Source organism: Mixophyes fleayi, chromosome 6 (assembly GCF_038048845.1).
Source record: "Mixophyes fleayi isolate aMixFle1 chromosome 6, aMixFle1.hap1, whole genome shotgun sequence".
In the NCBI taxonomy this organism is placed as follows: Eukaryota; Metazoa; Chordata; class Amphibia; order Anura; family Limnodynastidae; genus Mixophyes; species Mixophyes fleayi.
The window spans coordinates 65,505,883-65,531,618 of NC_134407.1; the positions used below are offsets into that span (position 1 = coordinate 65,505,883).

Consider the following 25,736-nt stretch of genomic DNA (forward strand, 5'->3'; position numbering starts at 1 on the left):
TGCCGGCATTGGTCTTTTAATGTTGGCATTGTGATTAGCGACATTGTGCATGTCGCCAATCACACTGTAGACATTGTCAACATGTCAGCATAAGAGAAGTGGCGGCATTTAGCCTACCGGCAGTTAAGTGCAGACATTTCCTTTGTCGCAATTATGACCTCCACCAACTCAGTCTGGCCATTCCTTTTTAAAAAAGACCCACTAGGTCTAAAGTGGTTCAATAGCACACATCAATCACCTTGTAGTCATCGTATGTCAAATTAATTTCTCAAACATCTCTAGATTGCTTTATTAGATTGCTTTTACAGCACAATGAATCAATTTGTTGTATATGGTGACTCTTAAGACTACAATTCCTGATGGGCATTTCACAGCCCTCAACATCAAATGAAATGATAAAGATATGGCAAAATATTTGCTGTGTTATTCTACAAACATAATGTTGTATTAAGAATGAACTTGTGTAAAGTATAATTTTAAAATGTTGGGTGGTTGTCAACCTTTTTGCATCTATTACATGGAAATACTAGACACACACAAATTGATATGTATAACACTAAAAGAAGACACTAGAGAAAAGCAGTCACCCACAGCACCAAATCTTACACATATATAGGACAATGATTTCACTGAAATACTCACACCGGCCAAGTGATTGTTTTGCTACTATGTAACAATTCAACCAATGAGACGTTTTAGATATACAGTAAAAACTCTCAAAATTTTTAATCTCATTCAAGAAAACTTACCTTGATGAAGCGGAGAATTCTGTTTTGTAAGTTGACAGGTAGATTGTACTTGGGATTTAACAGTTTGACCAATACATCCTTGCAGAACTCTTTTTTTAGCACCAAGGACTGGAAAGTTGTGTTACAGTTCTGCATGCACATCTCTAACAGCTGTGTTAAAAGCAGACAGAGCACAGAGAAAACATTAGTAAATAAATAAAAATAAATGGTAATTTGAACTTTAAGGATAAAGTGATTTTACACTTTTTGTGTAAGCTTTTTGTCTAGGACCATTTGTGCAATGACAAATACAAAAATGTAAGGATGATTTACAGAATTTAAAAAGTGTGGATCCGCAATGCTATTTTTATATGCATAGAGTTTGCATAGCTTCATGGTCCTTGGAACTCACCCGGTAAGATCAATCGGATTATTTATTTCTTCATACTCATTCTCCTGGACCTCTCTGCTGCTTTTGTCAAGGTTGATCACCCTCTTCTCCTACATATCCCCCACTCCAATGGCCTTCATGACACAGTTTTTTACTGGTTCACTTCCTACCTATCAAACTGCTCCTTTAGTGTTTCTACTTCTGGCACATCCTCCTCTCCCCTTTCACTATCTGTTGGGGTCCCACAAGTCTCTGTTCTTGGCTGTGTACTTTTTTCAATATACACCTCTTCTCTTGGGGCACTAATTCACTCATTCGGCCTCCAATACCACCTCTACGATGATGACACCCAAATCTATATCTCTTCCCCTGACATCTCTCCTTCTGTATTATCTTTTGTAACCAACTGTCTTTCTGCTATCTCCACATGGATGTCCCAACGCTACCTAAAGCTCAACACGTCCAAATCAGAGCTTATTATCTTCCCTCCTGCCAGAGTCACCACTTACCCTCAATTCTCCCTCACTGTCAATAACACCAGAATTTCCTCAGACTTCCAATCCCGCTGCCTTGGTGTCATACTTGACTCACAACTGTTCCAATATCAAATCTGAACCACATTTTCTCCTCCTGTTTCAGCTGTGCCCTCTTCCACTTAGAATGTAAGCTCTGTATGTATATATATATATATATATATATATATATATATATATATATATATATATATATATATATATATATTTAAATTGTCAAAGATTTTTTATTTTATAAATATGCATGTGTGTGTGGCTATATATATATATATATATATTTATATATATTTATATATACATACATACATACACATATACATACAGTATATATATTTCACATAATGGAGCAGATATAAAAAGTCTACACACCCTGGTAGAGATTGCAGGTGTTTGTGATATAAAGCCAAATCAAGGTACATCGTATCAAACCTTTTTCCACCTATAGTGTGACCTTCCAGCCAACAAAATTCAAGTGAAAAACATATAGGCAATTTAAAATTATTAAAAATATACGATAAAAAACCTATACAGACAAACAGATGTATCTGCAACTGTCTCCAAATTCCATCTCTAAGGAAGGTTGTTCCTATGGATGAATTTTAAAACTACATAGTGTTCCAACTTCCCCACCACCCTTTCATCCCCTTTTTTAACTACTCTGTATTAACACACATTTTTTGTATACTTTTAAATGTATTCATTTTATATGCTTATTGAATAAGTAGAAATGGTTGTACCTCCTTCAGCAAAGCATGGACCATCCCTAAAAATGCACCCTTTACACCCCATCTCATTTAAAAATCTTGCCCCCCAAAAATCTAATTTCTGCACTGCTCCAAATATACGAGCACCAGTGCAGCTACTCTGTACTTAACAATGAACCCCATCAGCTGGTGAAAGTCCTCCACAAACACTGTCATATTGCTTCACAAACCCATGCCCTTTGGCAAAAATCTACATGAGCTCATCTTGCCAATTCTAAATAAACCATCTGTCAACCAAACCTCTCTCTCCAACTACCGACCTACTTCTCTCTTCCCCTTTACCTCCAAACTACTTCACTCCATTGACCTTCATGACACAGCATTTTCCTGGACACCACCTCCTCTCAAGTCCACACCATCAATAATACCACAATGTTCTCAGTCTCTCAAACCCGCTGCCTTGGTGTCACACTGGACTCTACCCTCTTCTTTATTTCTTCTTTATTCTTCCCTAGTCCTTTCACTTCCATTTTAGAACTATTGCCTGAATACACCCTTTTCTTATAAAACATGCTAACAAAACTCTTATCCATTTGCTCATCATCTCCCGCCTTGATTACTGCAAACTCCTCCTATCTGACATACCCTCACCCACCTATCACTGCTTCAATCTGTCTTAAATGTTGTAGCAACACTCCCTTGCAGCTCCACATCTGCCACCCCACAATGAAAATCCCTATACTGGCTCTCCCTCCCAAAAATACTCTCCTTCCTGTCATCTTAGATCTACCTTTGATCTGTACCTCACTTTATATCTAGTAACCATCTCTCTCTTGACTACAAAACTTCTCCTGTATCACTACTTACTAATGAAATTCGCTACCACAGCTGATCAGACCACACACAGCCTTCAAATCTTTAAATGCTCTTTGAAAACCCATATCTTTATTATAGCTTACCCTACACACACCTATACTACTCACAGTACCTTTTGTTATAGATGTACCCTCTTCCAATTAGAATGTAAGATATCTCATAAGCAAGACCCTCACTTTATTTGTTTTCATATCTACTTTTATTTTGTCTACCTTATATGTCCCCATTTTATGTCCTGATTTCCCCAATGTATGACGATGCGGAGCACTGTGGTGCCTAACAAATCAAAGATAATAATCGTCATCAAGTTGTCCCATGACTTCTTTTCACATTTGTCCTCCATATCTTCCATAAGTATGAAATGTAGGCAGTGTGATGTAAACTAATGTGATGAAATACATTTCTACTTCTCATCTTTGTTCTCTTTGTGTCACTTCATTATATTTCTATTTCTTGCTATCAAGTGGCAAGGGAAGTTTATTGCTATAACATACATCTGTTACTTACTGAAAGTGAAAATCTCACTTCCTTCTGATTGTAGTTTTTGCTGATCTTTTTCTTTAAAGCTTTTACTGCATCTCTTGGCCTACAATTCAGAAAATTGTGAAAATTCAATATACATCTAAATAACCATAGATTTGACAGCCTATTTCATACTGCATAGATCTGTATACAGATGCAGGTACAAATTGCTGTAAAAGCAAAATGGCTCAGTAAGGCTCTTACACTGTCAGTGAACTATTCGAAGGACAGAGCCAGGGGTTTGTAAATTTGTCCATGCATCTTTCTTTATTTTTACTACTGAGCAATAATCATTACTATTGTCCTTGTATTGGTTGCTTGATACAGTTCTGAGTATCTGTCCCTGTCTTTGATGCTGACTATATAAATAAGTATTAAAGCTACCTACCTAAGTGTCAGAATATTTGACCACATTAAAGTGTCTGTGGGAGAGTGGTGAGAATGATTGTAAGGACAGATAAGATTCTATAATTTCTGTTTTTTGGTACAAAGTGGGGTAATTGGGGTAGGGGTATAGGGGGTAAAGCAGTCATAGTGAGAGGTGTAGTGTCCTATGTCTGGATAGAGTCTAATAGAATAAATAATAAATATTATAACCTGTGATCAAAGTGGGCTGGTATACGGTGTTATGCCATGTCACCACTTCTGCTGCCTTCATTGTAACACTATCAAATTACATTCACTTACATTTTTCATACTGCTACTTCTAAATTTCCACTTCGTCCACTTATTGCAACCATTTACACTGGTTATGTCATATTGGGGTGTAGTTTTCTATGTCTGTATAGAATGCAATAGAATAATATTTTCATCATATCCAGTCATCAGGTCATATTGGGGCTGTTGTATCCTATGTCTGGTTAAAGTGTCATAGAATTATATTATGATCATGTTCAGTGGCCAGGTAATAATGAGTAGTTGTAGCTTACTTATGTTCAGGGGAGGGCTGGCATTACATCACCCCAGGGTGGCAAGATTCGACTCACCAGCCTATTAGGAACATTTTAAAGGTAAAAAAAAATGCAGGTAGCTCAGTGATCCAACCCAAGGTAGCCCACTATGGGAGCGGCCCAGGGGGCAGATGCCCTCCTGACCCACCAGCCCAGCCTGCCCCTGCTTGTGTTATGATCATGTCCGGTGGTCAGGTCATGTTGGACGGTGTACTGTTCTATGTTTGTTTAGAATTGTATTATGATCATATACAGTGGTCGGACTAAATTGAGTTGATGTATTAGTTTGTCTGTATATAGTATAATAGAAATAAAGTAGCATAGATATGTGACTTAACAGTGTTAGTAGTAAATACTATAGCCACATATTTCATGTGAAATGTAATTAAACACAAATACCCCCATAACCGTCAATTACTCCTTTAAGAATCTAAAGAAAAATGATAAATAAGAAATACGAATATATGGGCAGAACTTGATATAACATACTTATTAAGCTAACAAATTAGGTACTATCAGCTCAAGCGGTCAATACAAAAAACAGCCAATCAGAAGCTGCTGGCTAATATTGCTGATGGAAGTCATCATCATTGCATATCTTTTCATCGGCCCATGTATCTGGGGATCCATTCACATCAAGTTATATCAAACTTATGTGAATTTGTCCATCTGTACTCAGCATGCACTTGATGAAATGACTGAGGGTGATGAATAGCTTGAGGGGGTGATGACATGGCTGCGGTTGGGTGGGGTGGGGGTGATGAATAGGCTGAAGCGGTGATGAAATGGCCTAGGGGGTGATGTAATGGCTGGTGTGTGTGTGGGGGGTGGTGGTGGTGATGGAATGGCAGCCAGAACCCTTAATCTGGCTCTGCCTGTTCCCCATCTCCTGGTTGTAAGGGGGGTTGAAAATCTACCATAAACAGAAGTGTAGAACCGGCATATTTTTGATGCGAATGTGTAGCACGGAAATGTGTACGTTATGCTAGTGTCTTAATAATATTGAAACCAAACCTATAGCCCTGTGCCAAAATAGTCTGTCCCATTGCTTAAATGTGATTTACTGCTTTTAAGGATTCTCTTAAAGATATTAAGTTAAATACTCCCTCTATTTTTTTTGTGTGACAAAGGTAGTGTTTTTCTGACAAGATAAGAGTGGAGTTAGGTATTTAGCTGACAATCTGCAGAGCAAGGCTGCAAACAGAGTTACACATTTGTGCAGTAGTGCACATAGATTAAAGAGATGTACAGGTGGAGGACATACACTATATGGACAAAAGCATTTGGACGCTTGAGCATTACACCAACAGGGATTGTAATGACATTGTATTGAAATACATATACTTTAACATGGAGTTGGACCCCCTTTTGCAGTGATAACAGCTTCCACTGTTCTTGGAAGGCTTTCCACACAATGTTGGAGTGTTTCTGTGGGAATTTGTGCCCATTCATTCTGTAGAGCATTTATGAAATCATGCACTGATGTTGGACGAGAAGGCCTGGCTCGCAATCTCCATTCCAGTTCATCCCACAGGTGTTCGATAGGGTTGAGGTCAGGGCTCTGTGCGGGCCAGTCAAGTTCTTCCACACCGAACTCATCAAACCATGTGTCACGGGCACTAGGAGTCTTTACCCAGGGATCACCAGGTGATAGGCTTACCAGAGCAGTATAGGTGGTAATATGGTACTCTGGTAGCAGGGTGATCACGGAACAGGAAATAGCAGATGATGAGATGCTCAGGAAAGTCTATGACTAGCAGCACTGGCAATATGGAGGTAGTAATACACGAGGAACTGTATGGACAAAGGACACGTGAAGGTAGTCAGTGGTCTGCGGTAGCAAGTTGTACCACTGCTATAGAGAGGAGGAATGTCCAACAGAAACGAGGAGGTGATGAGAGTCAGCGGTCTACAAAATGACAGCTAGAATCTGACCGGTTGCCACAGGCAACATCTCCACTGTCACGGCACTAGGAGTCTTTACCCAGGGATACCAGGTGATAGGCTTACCAGAGCAGTATAGGTGGTAATATGGTACTCTGGTAGCAGGGTGATCACGGAACAGGAAATAGCAGATGATGAGATGCTCAGGAAAGTCTATGACTAGCAGCACTGGCAATATGGAGGTAGTAATACACGAGGAACTGTATGGACAAAGGACACGTGAAGGTAGTCAGTGGTCTGCGGTAGCAAGTTGTACCACTGCTATAGTGAGGAGGAATGTCCAACAGAAACGAGGAGGTGATGAGAGTCAGCGGTCTGCGGATAGCAAGTTGTACCGCTGTCTGAGTGAAGGAATGGAATCCAAGTGGAGGTATCCGGGGAGTCAGTGGTCTGCGTTAGCAAGTTGTACCACTGCTATGTGAGAGGATACTGGAACAGGTGAAACTGTAAACAGGAGTCAGTGGTCTGCCACTAGCAAGTTGTACTACTGAATATATATGTGAGGAGGTGCACGGGGAGAGACTGCAACACAATATATACACGGGCACCTTGACTTTGATCCACAGTAATATGCACAATATAAATGTATAAATGACTGAACAACACTGCCAATATAGAAAGTCTCTTGAAGTAATCCGGCATGAGATAACACAGTCAATGATGGCAGTAGAGTCAGCAGATAGTACACTCCAGAGGAGAACCAACACAGTCAATGATGGCAATAGACTCAGCGGATAGTACACTCCAGAGGAGAACCAACACAGTCCAGCAAGGTATGCAATACACAGCACAGTCAATGGGAAGTATGCATACCGTGGTTCAGGAGAAGGCAGTCAGACAGGAGTGCAGAGATACCTGAAGGGCAGGAGGCCAGCAGGATACAAGTCCCTGGATGGGTGAAGCAGGGGTCTAGCAGGTGCAGCGCACAGGTAGGTAGACCAGCAGGGAACACAGGAAGGCGTGGAGAGCGGATCAGCAGTAGATGGATGAGTAGCGCTGAGAAGTAACAGCAGCGGGTCTCTGCGGGAACACGGAGGTAACCAATAGCAACCAGCAGGTGCAGTAACGATGGGACACCGGAGCAGAGTTGAACTGGAACAGATGATCACGGAGAGTAGCGGGTAGCAATAGTGGCAGCAGACTCAAGGAAACACGGTAGAGTTGACAAGGACTGAAGACTGAAGCGCACAGAGGCAGCGGGTAGGAATCAGCTAAACAGTCACGATGAAACACAGACGGGTTGCAGGTTGAAGACTGTAGTGCACGGAGGCAGCGGATAGGAATCAGCTAGCAGTCACGATGATGAAACACAGACGAGTTGCAGGTTGAAGACTGTAGTGCACGGAGGCAGCGGATAGGAATCAGCCAAACAGTCACGATGATGAAACACAGACGAGTTGCAGGTTGAAGCCTGTAGTGCACGGAGGCAGCGGATAGGAATCAGCTGGCAGTCACAATCATGAACAGGTGAGTGGATGTGGTTGAAGCCTGTAATGCACGGAGGCAGCGGATAGGCATCAGCTAACAGTCCCAATGATACATGGTAGAGTTGAAGTGATTAGAAGACTGTAGTGCACGGAGGCAGCGGATAGGAATCAGCTCACAGTCACGATGATACAGTAGATGGTAGAAGTGGTATGGGAACCACAGTAGCAGAAGTGGTTTGGAAACCACAGAGGTAGAAGTGGTTTGGAAACCACAGGAATCAGCAGGGCTGAATAAACAAGGAAACACAGGAACACCTTCAGAGACTCATGGGGAATGAGACTCCAAGATCAGGCAACGTGGTGTTGACCACAGGTGCTTAATATAGGGAGGTTGCCTGATCTGCCAATTAAGTTAAAGGAACATACACTGGAGGTATAGAAAGGGCTGCGCATGCGCAGTCCCTCAGGATGGAGGACGGCCACGGTTCCTAAATGTCCGGGAAGAAGCACTCACAGTCCGGTGAGTGACAGTACCCCCCCTTTTAAAGGTGGGCACAGAACGCCTGGAACCGGGCTTGTCCGGATTTTTGGAATAAAACTTCTTCAGAAGGGCAGGAGCATTAAGATCTTCAGCTTTGATCCATGAACGCTCTTCAGGACCAAAGCCCTTCCAATGAACGAGGAAACGGAGGACTCCTCGCGAAATTTTTGCATCCAATACCTCAGTAATCTCGAAATCCTCCTCCTGATGAACTTGAACTGGCTGCGGTGCTGAGGAAGGAGTCGAGAAACGGTTGATGATAAGAGGTTTGAGCAAGGACACATGGAAGGCATTGGAGATCCGAAGATTCTTAGGAAGAAGAAGTTTAACACATACTGGATTGATAACTTGAATGATCCTATATGGACCAATAAAACGAGGGGCGAATTTCATAGATGGAACCTTCAAACGAATATTTTTGGTAGATAACCAGACACGATCTCCAATTTTTAGTGGTGGAATAGCCCGCCTCTTCTTATCTGCGAAAGACTTATATTTGTTAGATGTCTTCTTTAAACAGGTTTTGACCTGAGACCAGATATTTTTGAAGGTCTGACAAGCAGTCTCCACAGCAGGAACTTGGGTGGGCGGGAGGGCAGGAAATTCCGGAAAAGACGGATGGTGACCGTAGACCACAAAGAATGGAGTTTTGGATGATGACTCATGGTACATGTTGTTATGGGCGAATTCAGCCCAAGGGAGCAATTCTACCCAGTTGTCTTGGTTGGCTGAAGAGAACATCCTAATAAAAGTCTCAAGATCTTGATTGACTCGTTCCGTTTGTCCGTTAGATTGCGGATGGTAAGACGATGAGAGTGCTAATCGTATGCCCAAGGTTTTACAAAGGGCCCGCCAGAATCTGGAAACGAATTGTACTCCTCTATCTGACACAATCTCAGACGGACATCCATGGATGCGGAAGATTTCTTTAATGAAATGTTCAGCCAGAGTAGACGAGGAAGGTAAACCGGACAGAGGGACGAAATGAGCCATCTTCGAAAATCTGTCTACCACTACCCAAATAGTATTGTGATTCTTACTTGGTGGCAAATCAGTAACGAAATCCATACTAATATGGGTCCAAGCCTTGGACGGAATGGGTAGTGGTCGCAGCAACCCTGCTGGAGTTCTGCGGGAGGATTTGAACTGAGAACATAAATCACAGGAAGCAATAAACTCTTTGACGTCTCTCCTCATTGAAGGCCACCAGTAACTACGAGAGAGAATCTCAAAGGTCTTATGTTCACCGGCGTGTCCAGAAAAACGAGAGGCATGGAACCACGAAAGGATTTTCCTCCTCAGAGTAGGAGGCACGAGGGTCTTCCCAAATGGTAGCATTTTGGTGGATGAAGCAGCCAGAGAAATACATTTGGGGTCTAGAATAGCATGGTTGGGAACCTCTTCTACATCAGAGGACGTCACAAAAGCTCGAGATAGAGCGTCAGCTTTCTTGTTCTTAGCAGCTGGTTTGAAGGTTATAATTAATTCAAAACGGGAAAAGAAAAGAGACCATCTTGCTTGACGAGGGTTCAAGCATTGAGCAGATTGCAAATATGACAAGTTCTTATGATCCGTGAAGATCGTCACCGGATGGCGAGCTCCTTCCAACAAGTATCTCCATTCCTCTAATGCAGCTTTGATGGCCAGCAACTCCTTGTCCCCGATAGTATAGTTTTTCTCTGCGGGCAGAAGACCCCGAGAGTAGAAGGCACAAGGATGTAATTTTTGTTGCTCCGAGCATTGGGAGAGAATAGCTCCTAAGCCCACATTAGAGGCATCTACTTCTAGGAAGAAGGGGAGTGTCACATCAGGTTGTCGCAGAATGGGAGCAGACGAGAAGGACTCTTTGAGGATTTGAAAGGCTTGGAGAGCCTCAGATGACCATTGCTTAGTATTAGCCCCTTTCCGAGTTAAGGCCACAATGGGAGATGCAATGGATGAGAAGTCTTGAATGAAGCGTCTATAGTAATTGGCAAAACCTAAAAAACGCTGGATGGCACGAAGAGTAGTTGGCTGAGGCCAATGTAGTACAGCATTTACTTTGTCTGGATCCATCTTCAGGCCAACTCCGGAAACTATATACCCCAAGAATGGAATCTGGGGTAACTCGAATGAACATTTTTCCAATTTACAGAACAACGAGTTTTTCCGTAGTCTGGAGAGGACCTCTGCCACATGTTGGTGATGAGAAGGCAGGTCCTGTGAGAAGATCAATATGTCGTCCAGGTAGACAACGACACATACATATAATAAGTCCCGAAAGATCTCATTGATGAAACCCTGGAAAACCGCGGGGGCATTACACAGCCCGAAGGGCATTACTAAATATTCGTAATGCCCATCTCTGGTGTTAAACGCGGTCTTCCATTCGTCACCGGAACGGATACTAATTAAATTGTAGGCACCACGAAGATCCAACTTAGTAAATATCCGAGCTCCCTTGATGCGATCAAATAGCTCAGTGATCAGCGGAATGGGATACCGATTCTTGATAGTAATGGCGTTGAGTCCACGAAAATCTATACAAGGGCGTAATGATCCATCCTTCTTTTTGACGAAGAAGAACCCAGCTCCAGCGGGAGAGGTGGAAGGTCGAATGAACCCACGCTGGAGATTCTCCTGTATGTACTCAGATGTGGCTTGAGTTTCAGGTAACGAGAGAGGATAGACCCGACCCCTGGGAGGAGTCTTGCCAGGTAGAAGGTCGATCGGACAATCCCAAGAACGATGAGGAGGAAGACGTTCAGACTGAGCTTTATCAAACACATCGGCAAATGAAGCATACTGAGGAGGGAGTCCCGGGGAGGAAGATGAGATGGAAGATTGCTGTACTTTAAGAGGAATAACTTGAGAGAGACAACGATGGTGACATTCAGGCCCCCAAGACGTAACTTGAGGGGTGCGCCAGTCAATCTGGGGAGAGTGACATTGAAGCCATGGAAGGCCTAAGACAATCGGACTTGTCGTAACAGGAAGAATTAAAAACGAAATTTCTTCATGGTGTAGTACACCAATCTGAAGGGTTACTGGAGACGTACTCTGGGTGATGAGACCATTGATGAGACGTGATCCATCTATAGCCGTCACAGTAATGGGTGTTTTTAAAGTGATCACTGGTAGGGACCATTGATTCACTAGTGATTTAGAAATGAAATTTCCTGCTGCTCCGGAATCAATCAATGCCTGTGACTCAAAGGATTTGGTAGCAAAGGAAATCGTAACATCGAAAGCGCAGACTTTAGATTTCATAGACAATGGAGAGGACTCCAGGGACCCTAACTTCACCTCTCCAGAACTAGTTAGGGCCTGGCATTTCCCGATTTCTTAGGGCAAGAACTGAGCATATGTGTGGAATCAGCACAATAGATACAGAGTCTATTCTTTACTCTTCGTTTCCTCTCTTCTAAAGATAATTTGGAACGTCCTATCTCCATGGGAATCACAGAAGGTGAAACTGGACGAAATTGAGGGTTTAAACGAAGAGGTGCTGTAGCAGAAGTTGTTTTCTCAGATTCTCTTTCACGAAATCTCATGTCTACACGATGGCAAAGAGAGATCAAATCTTCTAGTGACGAAGGAAGCTCTTGGGTAGTCAGTGCATCTTTAATTTTATCGGAGAGCCCCTGCCAGAAGGCGGCAACTAATGCTTCAGTGTTCCACTGAAGTTCAGAGGCTAAGATCCTAAATTGAATGACATACTGTCCTACTGTATGGGAGCCTTGTCGCAAACGAAGAATGCTGGAAGCAGCGGAGGTCACACGACCTGGTTCATCGAACACACTTCGGAACGTGGAAATGAATTTGGCACTATCTTGTAGAATTGGATCGTTTCTTTCCCACAGAGGGGAGGCCCAAGCCAGGGCTTGTCCAGAAAACAATGAGATAAGATAGGCCACTCTGGAACGATGGGTAGAAAAATTTTGAGGTTGGAGTTCAAAATGGACTGAACATTGGTTAAGGAAACCTCTACAAGTTTTGGGGTCCCCGTCATATTTTGACGGAGTAGGCAGGTGAAGCGTAGGAGCTGTAGACACCTGGGATGGCACTGGGGAAACGGAGGAAAGCACAGGAGCTTCAATACTAGCTGTAACAGTCTGTCCAGATGTTCCTTGGGAGGTTAACGATTGGTAACATTGAAGTAACAGCTGTTGGCGAGCATCCTGTTGCTCCACACGGCTGACCAGATGCTGCAGCATCTCTTTAGCAGTAGGTTCCGTATCTGGGTCTGTCATGGCCTGATCTTACTGTCACGGGCACTAGGAGTCTTTACCCAGGGATCACCAGGTGATAGGCTTACCAGAGCAGTATAGGTGGTAATATGGTACTCTGGTAGCAGGGTGATCACGGAACAGGAAATAGCAGATGATGAGATGCTCAGGAAAGTCTATGACTAGCAGCACTGGCAATATGGAGGTAGTAATACACGAGGAACTGTATGGACAAAGGACACGTGAAGGTAGTCAGTGGTCTGCGGTAGCAAGTTGTACCACTGCTATAGAGAGGAGGAATGTCCAACAGAAACGAGGAGGTGATGAGAGTCAGCGGTCTACAAAATGACAGCTAGAATCTGACCGGTTGCCACAGGCAACATCTCCACTGTCACGGCACTAGGAGTCTTTACCCAGGGATACCAGGTGATAGGCTTACCAGAGCAGTATAGGTGGTAATATGGTACTCTGGTAGCAGGGTGATCACGGAACAGGAAATAGCAGATGATGAGATGCTCAGGAAAGTCTATGACTAGCAGCACTGGCAATATGGAGGTAGTAATACACGAGGAACTGTATGGACAAAGGACACGTGAAGGTAGTCAGTGGTCTGCGGTAGCAAGTTGTACCACTGCTATAGTGAGGAGGAATGTCCAACAGAAACGAGGAGGTGATGAGAGTCAGCGGTCTGCGGATAGCAAGTTGTACCGCTGTCTGAGTGAAGGAATGGAATCCAAGTGGAGGTATCCGGGGAGTCAGTGGTCTGCGTTAGCAAGTTGTACCACTGCTATGTGAGAGGATACTGGAACAGGTGAAACTGTAAACAGGAGTCAGTGGTCTGCCACTAGCAAGTTGTACTACTGAATATATATGTGAGGAGGTGCACGGGGAGAGACTGCAACACAATATATACACGGGCACCTTGACTTTGATCCACAGTAATATGCACAATATAAATGTATAAATGACTGAACAACACTGCCAATATAGAAAGTCTCTTGAAGTAATCCGGCATGAGATAACACAGTCAATGATGGCAGTAGAGTCAGCAGATAGTACACTCCAGAGGAGAACCAACACAGTCAATGATGGCAATAGACTCAGCGGATAGTACACTCCAGAGGAGAACCAACACAGTCCAGCAAGGTATGCAATACACAGCACAGTCAATGGGAAGTATGCATACCGTGGTTCAGGAGAAGGCAGTCAGACAGGAGTGCAGAGATACCTGAAGGGCAGGAGGCCAGCAGGATACAAGTCCCTGGATGGGTGAAGCAGGGGTCTAGCAGGTGCAGCGCACAGGTAGGTAGACCAGCAGGGAACACAGGAAGGCGTGGAGAGCGGATCAGCAGTAGATGGATGAGTAGCGCTGAGAAGTAACAGCAGCGGGTCTCTGCGGGAACACGGAGGTAACCAATAGCAACCAGCAGGTGCAGTAACGATGGGACACCGGAGCAGAGTTGAACTGGAACAGATGATCACGGAGAGTAGCGGGTAGCAATAGTGGCAGCAGACTCAAGGAAACACGGTAGAGTTGACAAGGACTGAAGACTGAAGCGCACAGAGGCAGCGGGTAGGAATCAGCTAAACAGTCACGATGAAACACAGACGGGTTGCAGGTTGAAGACTGTAGTGCACGGAGGCAGCGGATAGGAATCAGCTAGCAGTCACGATGATGAAACACAGACGAGTTGCAGGTTGAAGACTGTAGTGCACGGAGGCAGCGGATAGGAATCAGCCAAACAGTCACGATGATGAAACACAGACGAGTTGCAGGTTGAAGCCTGTAGTGCACGGAGGCAGCGGATAGGAATCAGCTGGCAGTCACAATCATGAACAGGTGAGTGGATGTGGTTGAAGCCTGTAATGCACGGAGGCAGCGGATAGGCATCAGCTAACAGTCCCAATGATACATGGTAGAGTTGAAGTGATTAGAAGACTGTAGTGCACGGAGGCAGCGGATAGGAATCAGCTCACAGTCACGATGATACAGTAGATGGTAGAAGTGGTATGGGAACCACAGTAGCAGAAGTGGTTTGGAAACCACAGAGGTAGAAGTGGTTTGGAAACCACAGGAATCAGCAGGGCTGAATAAACAAGGAAACACAGGAACACCTTCAGAGACTCATGGGGAATGAGACTCCAAGATCAGGCAACGTGGTGTTGACCACAGGTGCTTAATATAGGGAGGTTGCCTGATCTGCCAATTAAGTTAAAGGAACATACACTGGAGGTATAGAAAGGGCTGCGCATGCGCAGTCCCTCAGGATGGAGGACGGCCACGGTTCCTAAATGTCCGGGAAGAAGCACTCACAGTCCGGTGAGTGACACCATGTTTTTGTAGTCCTTGCTTTGTGCACTGGGGCACAGCCATGTTAGAATAGAAAAGGGCCTTCTTGAAACTGTTGCTACAAAGTTGGAAGCATAGCATTGTCCAAAATGACTTGGTATGCTGACGCATTTTGATTGTCCTTCACTGGAGATAAGGGGCCTAGTTCAAACCCTGAAAAACAGCCCCATACCATTATCCCTCCTCCACCAATCTACACAGTTGGTATGATGCAGTCAGGCAGGTAACATTCTCCCAGCATCCGACAAACCCAGACTTGGCCATCTGACTGTCAAACCGAAGCATGATTCGTCACTCCACAAAAATGTTTCCACTGCTCCACAGTCCAGTGTCAGTGTGCTTTACACCACTCCATCTGACGCTTGGCATTGGTCTTGGTAATGTGAGGCTTGCATGCAGCTGCTTATCCATGGAAACCCATTCCATTAAACTCCCATCACACAGTTTTTGTGCTTACATTAATGCCAGTGGAAGTTCAGAACTCTTCAGCTATGGAATCAGCAGATCGTTGGTGACTTTGACGCACCATGCGCCTTAGTAGTCGTTGACACTGTTCTGTGATTTTACGTGACCTTATGTAACATTTTCACTCTTTCCATCATGTACAGTAGATCGACATTTATGCAAAACTAGGCACAGATTCACATCTTGAGGAAGTTCCAAAAACTAGGATATTGGTGTGCACCTTTTAAAGCACTAGGTGGACAAGCGGGCACATATGCATATATGTAAAAGCTCTGAACCTCTGCATGTTTTACACTTTTGTAAAAATTACTTTTAGTGTATGAACAAATGTATTAGGTATGTCCTGAAATGGTCACTGTAGTGGAATATATTGTTATCAATGATGATCAGTAAGAGTGACAGAAATTAGGAGATCTTCCACAACTGTTTATAGAAATATTTACACCACTCATATTAATGCTTTAATCTCCAACAAACATGTCACCATATTTAGATGCTATAACTAATTTGTAAATAAAACCCAGGCTTATACAGTGTTTAAGCCTTGTTTAACTATAGAAGTGGTCAAATCCCCCTACAACAGTACTCCTTGTATCCCCACCAGCCAAGAGCCACTGGACAATGGGAGGAATTTCTGGACCGAAGGTGGTAGCATGTAACGGAGTAGTGTCATGACTAATCAGTCGTGCGCTGCCTTCTTCAACCTGGAATGCCTCAGTCAACCACTGTCAAATTCAGTGGTCAGGTATAACATCCATAATGTTCATAAAACACAAAGTCTTTTATTTACCATATTGACTTCTATATTAGGTGCAGTAGCCCTTTTAGAATACTTCTTACTCACCCATCAACAGTGGAGTTAATGACATCACAGATATTCATAAATTGGCCCCAGTCTTCTGATTTCAATGTTCCAACTGTGTTCTTTGCTGGTAAATGTAAATATACGATTAGCATCAGATCATATGTAATTGGCTCAATTCCTACTGTTATTTTTTAAAAAACACAATTTGTTTTGGCATTTTGAAATACATTGTGATGCATTGTTTTATGTTTTCCCTAGTGATTACAAACAGAGACATAATATTATCTTTAATTTGTAAAGAAGCAATATGTTCCAGAGTGCTATATAACGTGAAGATAAAACAAATATACATTGGTTACAATATAGTAATGTGACTTGAGATAGATGAAGGGAGGGCCTGCTTGCAAGAATTTACAATCTAATAGATGATAAAAGAATAGACATAAAAGGCACACGTGCATGTATTGACCAATGGGTCAGCTAAATATTAACATGAAGGCATTTAAGCTGGTAGAAGAGGTGCAACATGGGAGATGTATTGACGTTGGAAATGGGAAGTGATGAAAAGTGCAAGGTGCAAGAAATTGCAGGATGAATAGCAGTGATAGCAAGATGTAAGGAGACAAGAAAGGCAGACAGGTGGCGCAGTAATGAGGCCTTTGATGGTCAGGACAAGGAATGCAGCATTGGTATAGTGATTACTAAGCAGGATAAATCTAACACTTGTTTGTAATTGATTGGATAAGATCTAGCTCAGTGATTGGTAAGGCAAATGGTAAGTAGTTTCATAGTGACATGAATTAGTATGGTGGATGAAGAAAATATTTCTAAGTTGAAAGCCACTGGATTGTAAGTGTGTTTAAATGTGAAAAAGAAAGGACAGGGCGGAATCAAGTGACCAAAGGGCTTGTGGTGTGGGAGTGAATGGAGCATTTGTTAACATAGAGAATTCTGGAGGGGGAATGTTAATAGAAGGTGTGAACATTAGTATTTCATGCTTAGGTTTATTTTACGGTAGAGGGAGGACATCATGGAATTGACAGCTGAACATTTATTTTTATAGCGTCACAGATTCTGTAGCACCTGACATATGTGACATTCGTGAGAACAGTAAGCGTAATACAAGACATGGGTACAACTGAGCACAATAATAAAAGCATGGATGCAATTAACTGAAGAATTTGCATAGCATACAAAAAGAAGTTCAGCATCAGATACGACAAGGTACATACAAATGAGTAGAATAATAAATGCATGGATGTCATTAACCGCACAAATCACATGGTATACAGGAAGAATTTAGCATCACACATGACAAGGGACATACAAGGTAGAGGAAAAGAGGACAGACATGAGACATAAGGTAAAGAGGACCCTAACCGTGAGCACTTACATTCTTGAGAGTGGTGTGTGAAGAATGACAGTAGAATCAAGTGAGACAATTTACTTTGGGGTGTGGGCCAGGTGATGGGGCAGTGGAGGGACATCTATAGCAGTCCGCAGAAGTGTATAAAAAGCTAGAAAACTTGTCACTCCACCGCTGATTGTCCTCCAGACTGACCAGTGGTTGGGGAGAGGATCTTCCTTAGAGGGCAGGTTGTTTAGTCGCATGTCAGACCAATTGAAGGCCAGTTGGTGTGCCAGGATCTATAATCATTAAGACCACATTGAGGCTCAAAGTATGTTTCTGCACTGTGGGAGGAAACCAGAGCACCTGGAGGAAACCCATGTATACACGGAGAGAACATATTAACTCTACACAGACAGGGCTCTGGTTGGATTTTAACCCATGACCCCAGTGCAACGAGGCAGCAATACTAACCACTGTCCCAGCATGCTGCATGGGATGAAGTGTAAAGTTGACTGTCAGAATAGAGATGGTATTGAAATCCAAATCTGCAGAATAAATCACTGGGGCACAGGGACAGACAGAGATAGAGACATTGTCTTCTTTATTACATCTGGTGCTGGTCGGGCAAGCTTACACAAGCTTCTGAATCAGGCCCTTCTGCTGAACCACAAAAGAATATATTCAATGCCTATCATGAAAATCCTCTCCCCCCACTAGACTGTTAATTTTGAAATTAATCCTGGTCTCTGAGCAGCCATGAAATCGTGGCAAAATCTTTAGGTGGGAATGATCTATGACCCAAAAATATGCAACTCAAATGACCAGTTTATTAAAGCACTCATATACCCAGATACATAGAAACATAGTAGTCATCATTGGTGATCACTGGTAATTAGCCCTTCCGAATCATCATGTCGTAGTAAGTGTTGTTGGGGTATTCAGCATCGATATGCCGTACCCCACCCATATCTAAATATATATGGTACAGCTTTATAGCTTCCTTTACATAAATAAGCCACTAAGGTGGGAAAAAAATTAAATCTCATTCTATTAAACTCTAAGCACATTAAGATGTTTGATGTGTAGTTTTATATTCAATCTTTTTCCAGTTCAAAAATCTATCTATATATACTTGATTAGTGGCACATACTACCCAACAGGAAACACTAAGGGCTAGATTTACTAAGCTGCGGGTTTGAAAAAGTGGGGATGTTGCCTATAGCAACCAATCAGATTCTAGCTTTCATTTATTTAGTACCTTCTACAAAATGAAAGCTAGAATCTGATTGGTTGCTATAGGCAACATCCCCACTTTTTCAAACCCGCAGCTTAGTAAATCTAGCCCTAAATGTCTGTCACAAAAGAGAAGTCCTAAAAGGAACGCATGTAACGCCAAGACATCATCATCATCATTTATTTATATAGCGCCAGCATATTCCGTAGAGCTTTAAAATTGGGGACGAACAGAGTAAACTAATAAACAAACTGGGTAAAACAGACAAAGAGGTGAGAAGGCCCTGCTCGCAAGCTTACAATCTATGGGACAATGGGAGTTTAACACATGAGGTTAAGTCTACATTTTGCATTTCGGTCCAGCCAGACTGCAAAGGTAAAAGTGACTCATAAGCTAAATGATTCTGTCACACAACAATGTTGGTCAAGGGGTAGTTGTCTTGTGTGAAATTGTGTAACGGGTGGTAATAGGGTAATGTAGTGAGGTTAAGAGGGTGGTTGAGGAATATTATAAGCTTGTCTGAAGAGGTGGGTTTTCAGAGAATGCTTGAAAGTTTGTAGACCAGAGGAGAGTCTTATTGTGCGAGGGAGAGAATTCCATAAAGTGGGTGCAGCCCTAAAAATGTCCTGTAACTGGGAATGGGAGGATGTAATGAGTGTGGATGAGAGACGCAGATCTTGTGCAGAACGGAGTTGGCGAGTTGGGAGATATTTTGAGACAAGAGAGGAGATGTATGTTGGTGCAGCTTTGTTGATGGCCTTGTAGGTTAGTAAAAGTATTTTATATTGGAGATATATGTAGAGACAAACAGAGTGATTCAACAGAGGAATAACGATTTGCAAGGAAAATCAATCTTGCCGCAGCGTGCAAAATAGATTGTAGGGGTTTGAGTCTGTTTTGGGGAAGACCGGTAAGAAAGGAATTGGAATAGTCAATGCGGGAGATGATAAGTGCATGAATTAAGGTTTTTGCAGTGTCTTGCGTGAGATATGTGCGAATTCTGGAAATGTTTTTTAGATGTATGTAACATGATTTAGATATAGTGGGGAACAAAGGATAGGTGTGAGTCAAGGATTACACCTAGGCAGCGAGCTTGTGGGGTGGGATTTATGGTCATGTTATCAACAGAGATAGAAATGTCAGGTATGCTCTTGTTGGTGGGTGGGAATATTATTAACTCTGTTTTAGAAAGATTAAGTTTGAGTTGGCGATAGGACATCCAAGATGAAATGGCAGGAAGACAGGCAATTACACGGGACAACACAGATGTTGAGAGATCAGGAGAGGATAGATAAATTTGGGTATCATCCGCATAGATGTGATACTGAAATCCAAAGGAACTTATTAGATTTCCAAGAGAAGCATGTACTTCAAAAGATGTGAATGTGAGTGATGGGACATTTGGTAGAACTGTGAACGTCTACTGTGGGGAGAGAAGTAGTCCAACCCCACCGCCTTGTCTGCCTTCAGGTCTGGAGGTGTGAGTGAGATGGAGGCCACCATGTGAAAATGCTGCAGGTGAGGCAGTGTCTGATTGCATGAGCCATGTTTCTGTTATTGCCAGAAGGTTGAGGTTTTTTGACATGAAAAGGTCATGTATGGATGTAAGTTTGATACAAACAGAGCGTGCATTCCAAAGGGCACATTTAAAGGACTTTGGAAGAGAGGGGAAACAGGTGTTGTGCTTGAGGTTTGCTATAGAGCGGTAGTGTTCTGATGTATGTGTGTGTGAGGAGTGTGGGGGACGTGGATTAGGTGATATATCACCGGCTAATAGAACATCATCATCTAAATTAGTTCTGTCAGTCCTCCACCCGCTGTTTCTGTTTATATTAACTACTTGAGCTAAGTCCAGAGCATGCATACTTTCATCTGCGGATAACAGCATTTTCTTTTTCTGTACTAATCTGGTACACAAATGAAATTCCAGACAGGACAGGAAATTGCATAATATTGGCCAGTAAAGGTGGGAAGAGGGCTGGTAGTAGTTACAGGACCCAGGAATAAAAAAGCCAACACAGGGTCTAAGTACGTTTGCCATCTGATTGGGGTCTTTATGGTACACTTGTTGACTGGATGGAAGCTGAACTGTGTTCAGGCCACCTGATCAATTATAGAGCAGCTGTCTAATATGGGGCCTGTTATGCATACTGACTACATGAATGAGGGCATATATTGTAGAATTATTAAACTAGTAAATTGAAAGGATTTTTATTTTCTTTAGCCACGAGGATAGGTGTCTGCATTTTACACAAACCACTAGAATGATGATCTATATTCATTATAGTGAGGCACTTTGTGTACTAGCTATCAGAATTGAGTCTGCTATGTATACATCAAGTAAAAAAATAAACAGATGTGGCAGGGATATAAATTACTGATTTTGCTCAGATGCATATTCTATGTACTAAAAGAGTCGTCATATTCTGAGAGTGGTCAGTTATGAGTATAGTCCTTCTGTGCATGTGAGATATGTTCACTGCTATACGTAGGCCATTTAGGTTGGCCTAGGCCTGATGTAGTCAAGGACTTGAGGGCCTGTGTGGGCTACTCGGCTCGGTCACTCTCATGAAAGGAGAGATACTATGATAGAGTGAAAAATAGGAGATATCATATCATGTATACATTATACTTGCCAACTCTCCCGGAATGTCTGGGAGACTCATCCATTTTGCGTGAGTCCCACGGACTCACTTCCTAGTGAAGTGGGCAGAATTGGGTCTAAAACGCTGCAATTCACCGGGAATTGCGGCGTTTGGGCCAAAATGACGAGATTTTCGGAGCCCCTCCCCCTGCACGGCCACCTTTCCCGCCAGGCTCCCGGATCATACTTGCCATAAGTTGGCAAGTATGGTATACATGTATACAGCAACAGGCAACTGACAACTGGGCAATTGTGCAAATACATAGAATAGGAACACATGATGAAAACTACATTCAGCTCATAGAACAGGATGGTAATATGCAATACATAGAATAATAACTATGCTTATACAGAATATTAACCTTAACAGGCTCAACACAATTTAGTGCCTAAGGTGATAGCAAAAAAGGGTTACAGATCAATTATGTTATCTTAAGATAATGGAGTCATTAATATAATAACTAGCAGGCGCTATCCCATGTATGATAGAGAAGGAATTGTTCCACCAGCATACTACTGTTTTTCTTACTGCTAAATATATGTTCAAGAGTTCATCAGTGCTGGTCCTGCTCATACACATGATTTAAGGGAAATCAAACTGTTTTTAATAAAGATTTGTCTACAAAAGTGGATATGGTAAGTATACAATTTGTTAAAAAAATAGTTTACTTAAAACAAGTACAGTATTTAAATATTGTAAAGTGTAATGTACAATGGTCTTATGGACAGGTACCCTGTAGGTGGTATTTCTTGTTGTTTTAATATTACCATGGTCATCAAACACCAGAAATGTGTGGCAACATCTAGAGGCTTACAATCAAAAATAATTAGCCTCAGACTGTTGGTGCTGACAATCATAATTAGGAGGGGGAAATAATATTAATTGCATTTGTAATAGAGATGGTCACTGACCCCCGTGTTTTGGTTTTGGATTCGGTTTTGGATCTGGATTACCGTCGTGTTTTGGTTTTGGTTTTGCAAAACCGCCATTGCGTGTTTTGGTTTTGTTTGGTTTTGTTTTGCTATTTTGTTGGAAATCAATGTTTTTGGGCCTAAAATAACCCAATTTAGTGCTCCAACTGTTTCATAGATAAGTAATCTAATTGTAGAGGTAATAAATCATCCAAAAAACAGTTTAATCACTGGTAGGTAGGCCTTCATTTATTCTACACACAAAACAGATTGTCTTCCTCTTCATCTATGCATATTGGCAATGCAGCCATCGTCTTTGGATGTATATTACACCCTACACTTATAGTTCATTATGTAAAGAAATGGAAAAAGGCAGTTTGCTTTCTGTCTCTATAGGCCCCCCTCAACTTGTTTAAAAAACAAAAACATTAAGCCGTTATAGACTGTACAATATTAATTGAAATGGACAAAGTCAGTTTGGTTTCTGGATCTCTAGGCCCCCCTCCACTTGTCGAAAATACAAAAAAATTCAGCCATTATAGACTGACAATATGAATTTAAATGGACAAAGCCAGTTTGGTTTCTGTCTCTCTAGGCCCCCCTCCACTTGTCGAAAATACAAAAAAATTCAGCCGTTATAGACTGTACAATATTAATTGAAATAGACAAAGCCAGTTTGGTTTCTGTCTCTCTAGGCCCCCCTCCACTTGTCAAAAATACAAAAAAATTCAGCCGTTATAGACTGTACAATATTATTTTAAATGGACAAAGCCAGTTTGGTTTCTGTCTCTCTAGGCCCCCCTCCACTTGTCAAAAATACAAAAAAATTCAGCCGTTATAGACTGTACAATATTATTTGAAATGGACAAAGCCATTTTCGTTTCTGGCTCTCTTGGCCCCCTCCACTTGTCGAAAATACAAAAAAATTTAGCCATTATAGACTGTACAATATTAAGAGAAATGGTCAAAGCCAGTTTGGGGTCACTCTGTCTATGACACCCTACCCTTAAGGATAAATTGCCCAAACAGCAGCCTTTCAAGACGGTATGTGATATGGAAATGCCACAAGTCCCTTTCCTCTTTGGGGGTAGATTGCACCCTACACTTACATAGAAAGTTTTAAAAAGATGTTATCGTCTTCATCTTCAGCTTCATCCTCACCCTCATCAGTGTGTACGTCATCATCACAGACTATCAATTCATCGCTGCTTGAATCCGCCATTAGAGAACAGTTAGTGCTTGGATGTCTTGGATGGTGAAGGCCTTCCTCGTGGAAGATGTAGTTCATTTTTATAAACATAATTTTCTCCACATTTTTGGGAAGTAACCTTCTACGGCGATCACTGACTAAGTTCTCTGCTGTGCTGAACACTCGTTCAGAGTACACACTGGAGGCTGGGCAGCTTAAGTATTGCAAAGCAAGTTTGTACATGGGTTTCCAAATGGCCTGCTTTTCTTCCCAGTAAGGAAAGGGACTGTCTGACATTTCCATATCAACTACCTCTTGAAAGTAATCCTCCACCATCCTTTGCATGTTTATACTCGTATTGGATGGAGTTATGGGCAAAGTGACACATTTTTTTGAAAAATCCTTCAAACCAGCCCAGATGTTAAATTGTTCTGGTCTGGCCCCTGCGTCTTCCCTGCTTCTTTTTGGGAAATTAAATTTTTTTACGAGCAGCAACAGCTTGAGAAAGTGAAGGAGGAAACGTCGTCAAGCCGAGGCCCAGTTCCACGGCCAAATTGCTGAGCAATAGCTTCTTGCAAAAGTTCACATCTCGCTCATTTACAAGTAAAGACTCAATGTAGGTTTTAAACCTTGGATCAAGCACAGTGGCCAAAACGTACTGATCCAAATTCTAGATCTTAATAACTCGAGGATCATTGTGAAGCGAATTAAGTACTTGATCGACAAGGCCAACATACTTTGCTGATTTGCTTGCTTTCAGCGTCTTCTTCATTTTCTCAAGCTGCTTTTCCAATAGTCTAATTAAAGGAATGACTTGGCTCAAACTAGCAGAGTCTGCACTCACCTCACATGTCACAACTTCAAATGGTTTCAGCACCTTGCACAGCACTCAAAAGATTCCCCACTGTGCAAGAGTGAAATACATCCCCCCTCCTTTCCCAATGTCATGGCTTGTGCAATATGCTTGGATGGTTTTGCGCTGTTCCTCCATTTTCTGAAGCATGTACAGGGTGGAATTCCACCTAGTTACCACCTCTTGCTTAAGTTGGTGGCAGGGCAAGTTAAACTGCTCTTGGAGCTGCTGTAATCTACTACATGCTGTGGCTGAATGCCTGAAATGGCCTGAAATTTTACGGGCCACCGAAAGCATCTCTTGCACCTCACGGTTATTTCGTAGGAAGCTCTGCACCACCAAGTTGATGGTGTGAGCAAAACAGGGAATGTGTTGGAAATCACCCAGCTGTAATGCTTGCACTATATTGTTGGCGTTATCAGAAATGACATACCCTGGGGAGAGTCCAAGTGGTATAAGCCATGCATCAATCACATCTCTCAGTTTGCGTAACAAATTGTCAGCTGTATGCCTGTTAGTGAAGTCGGTGATACAAAGAGTGGCCTGCCTGTAAGAAATGTTCCGTAGTGGTGTACATGCTGCTGCTGTTCCTGCTGGTGAAGGTGAATGACCAACCCAGTGGGCTGTCACAGTCATATAGTCTTTGGTTTGGCCACTTCCACTTGTCCACATATCTGTGGTTAAGTGGACAGTGGGCAGAATGGCATTTTTCAGCGCAATCTCTACATTTTTACTCACTTTTTGGTATAGTTGTGGAATTGCTTTAAGGGAGAAATGGTGTCGCGATGGAATTCTGTAACACGGATACAAAACCTCAATTAACTGTCAAAAACCAGCTGCGTTTATTGTGGAGATTGGACGCAGATCTAACACTAACATTGCAGCCATGGCGTCTGAGATTTGCTTGGCGACTGGGTGACTGCTGTCATATTTGCTTCCCCTCGCAAATGATTGTTTCACAGTTAATTGCTGAAATGTAGGACTACTCATTTTCTTGACCTGCCTCTGAGATGACGATTCACCCCCAGCAGCAGCAACAGCAGCAGCAGTGGGACTAACGCTTTCTTCAGAGGAATCAATAATAGTGCAGGAGTCATCCTTAAGTGGAA

The 25,736-nt window shown here is 42.5% G+C and overlaps 1 protein-coding gene across 3 annotated transcripts in view; it reads right to left on the bottom strand.

Moving 5' to 3' along the window:
• Positions 1-25,736, bottom strand: part of TOM1L1 (target of myb1 like 1 membrane trafficking protein) — a 106,045-nt gene that overhangs the window by 57,240 nt on the left and 23,069 nt on the right. For 2 of the 3 annotated variants that reach the window (XM_075216751.1, XM_075216750.1), the window contains exons 2-4: positions 16,484-16,568; positions 3,740-3,818; positions 750-899 (exon numbers count right to left, since the gene is read on the bottom strand). In XM_075216751.1, coding sequence (XP_075072852.1) covers positions 750-899; positions 3,740-3,818; positions 16,484-16,568 — 314 coding nt within the window. Of the gene's footprint in view, positions 1-749; positions 900-2,021; positions 2,091-3,739; positions 3,819-16,483; positions 16,569-25,736 lie in introns of those variants that run through there. The other variant, XM_075216752.1, reaches the window with a different exon arrangement.